The sequence below is a fragment of the Glycine soja genome, chromosome 17 (assembly GCF_004193775.1).
Source record: "Glycine soja cultivar W05 chromosome 17, ASM419377v2, whole genome shotgun sequence".
In the NCBI taxonomy this organism is placed as follows: Eukaryota; Viridiplantae; Streptophyta; class Magnoliopsida; order Fabales; family Fabaceae; genus Glycine; species Glycine soja.
The window spans coordinates 13,820,062-13,822,717 of NC_041018.1; the positions used below are offsets into that span (position 1 = coordinate 13,820,062).

General features: G+C 34.8%; 1 protein-coding gene across 1 annotated transcript; it reads right to left on the reverse strand.

The window, feature by feature from the left end:
• Nucleotides 1-256: 256 nt before the first annotated feature.
• Nucleotides 257-2,025, reverse strand: LOC114393260 (cyclin-D1-1-like). Its single transcript, XM_028354536.1, has 5 exons — nucleotides 1,703-2,025; nucleotides 1,506-1,592; nucleotides 1,113-1,422; nucleotides 753-868; nucleotides 257-667 (listed from the first exon to the last, which is right to left on the reverse strand). The coding sequence occupies exons 1-5, from the start codon at nucleotides 1,982-1,984 to the stop codon at nucleotides 503-505; spliced, it is 960 nt and encodes a 319-aa protein (XP_028210337.1). The 5' UTR covers nucleotides 1,985-2,025; the 3' UTR covers nucleotides 257-502.
• Between the last annotated feature and the right edge of the window lie 631 nt (nucleotides 2,026-2,656).

Sequence of the window (2,656 nt, forward strand, 5' to 3'; positions counted from 1 at the left end):
ATTTATTTTTTTCTCTCTCTTTCTATTTCTTTCTTTTCACTCCAACAAGTATAAATGATTATTAATTTATTATCCCATTTCGTTAGAAACTAGACTTTGCTATGATTGTTTAATCAGAGTTAATTAACTCTGGATTTTGGAGCGAGCTTATCCCAAAAAAGGAGGAATTTTATTTACTTCTTGTGGAAAAATAGGCTTCACAGTTCACACAACAAAAAAGGGTACAACTTGTTATTTCTTTTCAAAGAGGAAAATCAATAACGTCGTAGAATTTTCTAATATAGTAACTACTTTCGTTTACAGTCAGAAATGTTCCATGATGAACATTGTTGAAAAATGCAGACCCAATCAAAGGTTCCACGATGAACCTTACGGAAGACGCACACACAATCACACTCACACCAAATCAAAGAAATCATAATGAATCAGGAATGGACAAATTTGAAATTAGGCAATGTTCTAGCATCCTTGGCTAGTGACACACACGTGGCAATGCTTCAAGTCAGAGCTTGTGATGGGCATCGCTGCTTTCTTGCATAGCTGCTGCATGATCAAGGACACAAGTGGGACTTCGGGGCAATAATTGTAAAGTCTTTGGCCAATATAGTCCTGATCGACGAATTATCAGTTTCTGCTTCATTAGTTTGTAACATTTCTGCACCATCTCCTACATTCAAGATAAATTTGAAAAATTAGAAGATACCCCTTAATTATGAATTTATATCGCATTATGGTCACGTATTGATACTTACAATGCCTATATTCTTGTGGAAGCACTCTGATTTCTTCTCATCTGCACATTGATTTGTTACCCATAACAGTGCAGCTGCTGCTATTGTGGATGGTGAAAACTCCAAGAAATCCATGACTAGTAAAATGTTCAATTTCGTTAGCACTTAGCAACCATTAAATAGACAAAACTTATATACTTTTCTTTAGGTACTTGTATAGTGTTATTTTTCTATTAGAATTAGAGCTTTACTCTGGTAACCTATATTGTTTTTTTAATACAAACCTAGATTACCGAAGTAAAACTTCAATTCTGATAAGAGAACAACAAGAAAAAGATATTGCAAGTAGATAGAGACTTATAAGGGTAAAGGTTTTGATACCTAGACATGTTCTGATGATAACATCGGAGACACGAGAAACAATGTAACTTAAATCTCTCCATGTGGAAGCAGAGCACGGAAGCTTGGCAATGAAAAGGTGAACAAAATCAAAAGGGGTTATAGTGCGCAATCGCCACTTGAGACTGGCCATAACCAAAAGCTCCATCCTCTGAACTGTTTTGGGCTTAAACAAGAACCTTGACTCGATCACTTGCAGGTCCAAAAGAAGTGGCACTTTTCTTTCTTCCATTTTTGCTGCTAGAGCAAGACAAGCCACTGATAACAGCTGCAGAGGCCATGCTTTATCTGGCTGCACAAGCATGCCACTTTGTTAAAAAACAAAAATTGCATGTTATATTTCACCAAATAAACCAATTTGAATTCAAGTAATACCGTCAAGGTGTGTGACAAGAGAAAACGATTGAAGTAATCTACAGAAAGATATGCTGTCTCGGGTTTGAAACTGTAGTAAGCATGCACCTGCAGAATCATGAGAAAACTGTCACTATCAAAAACTGGTTACAATGTAAAGACATATTTGAACTTTGAATGCTTTGCACATAAGAAGCAAGCAATGTATGCATATGCACCTTTAGGATCCAATTTATGGCCTCTTCTCGAGCATTAATCAGCCATGTTTTTTTGCGAAGTTGTTGTCCTAGGGACTTTGTTTGTTCCTGCACTTGGTCGTGTTCGGATTCTAACAAGCTCAATAGAATGCTTTCATCACTATCATCATGATCAGAGTCTCCCCATAGAACATTCAACTTCATAGCCTCATCATCGGAATCCAAGTGAATCACTTCGCTTGTTACTTCACTGCAATACAAGTCAGGAATAATTGGGTGGTTTGATGAGGAGTCCAAAGACATTATGCTGATTAAGAATGTATAAAAGAATACGAGAATGAATACTCTGTCTATCATATATACCATTGTGGGAAAATATCATTTGCACCTTCCTATATAATTTGTCATATATTATATATTTTTAATTTGTCATATATTATATATTTTTTTATCACATTATTAGTACGGAATATTCATGATTTTGTTGATAATTAATTTCAATCATAAAAATCTAACTTATTACTTTTGATTTAATTCTTTCTTTAAGGATATCGACATTCCTATTACTCCTTCTCTACTTTGTTGATTGTAATATATTATATTATATGTGAAAACGTAACATCATGCATACATGCGTTACGCAACCACTAGAATTTTCATTTTTTTTGTGTTGGACAGGGATACATGCTTTACGTACAAAGGCTATTTAAAAGGTTTAATAAAGCAAAATCTTAAGGGGCCTTGTAGAACTTCACAAGAAGCTTCGTAATAGAGAGCAGCCAAATTTAGTAGGACCGATCCTAAGAGCATTGGTGCCTCTGTCAGGATTTTTTTATATTTAATTTAAAGAACATAAGTAATGAGGGGATTATTTTATGCGTGGGTAGACTGGCCAGCTTATTCCTTTATATTAATGGAGTTTGAGTATGTTCAAAGATATGCTAAGTTGTTGAATTTCCACGTAATATCTTGTTT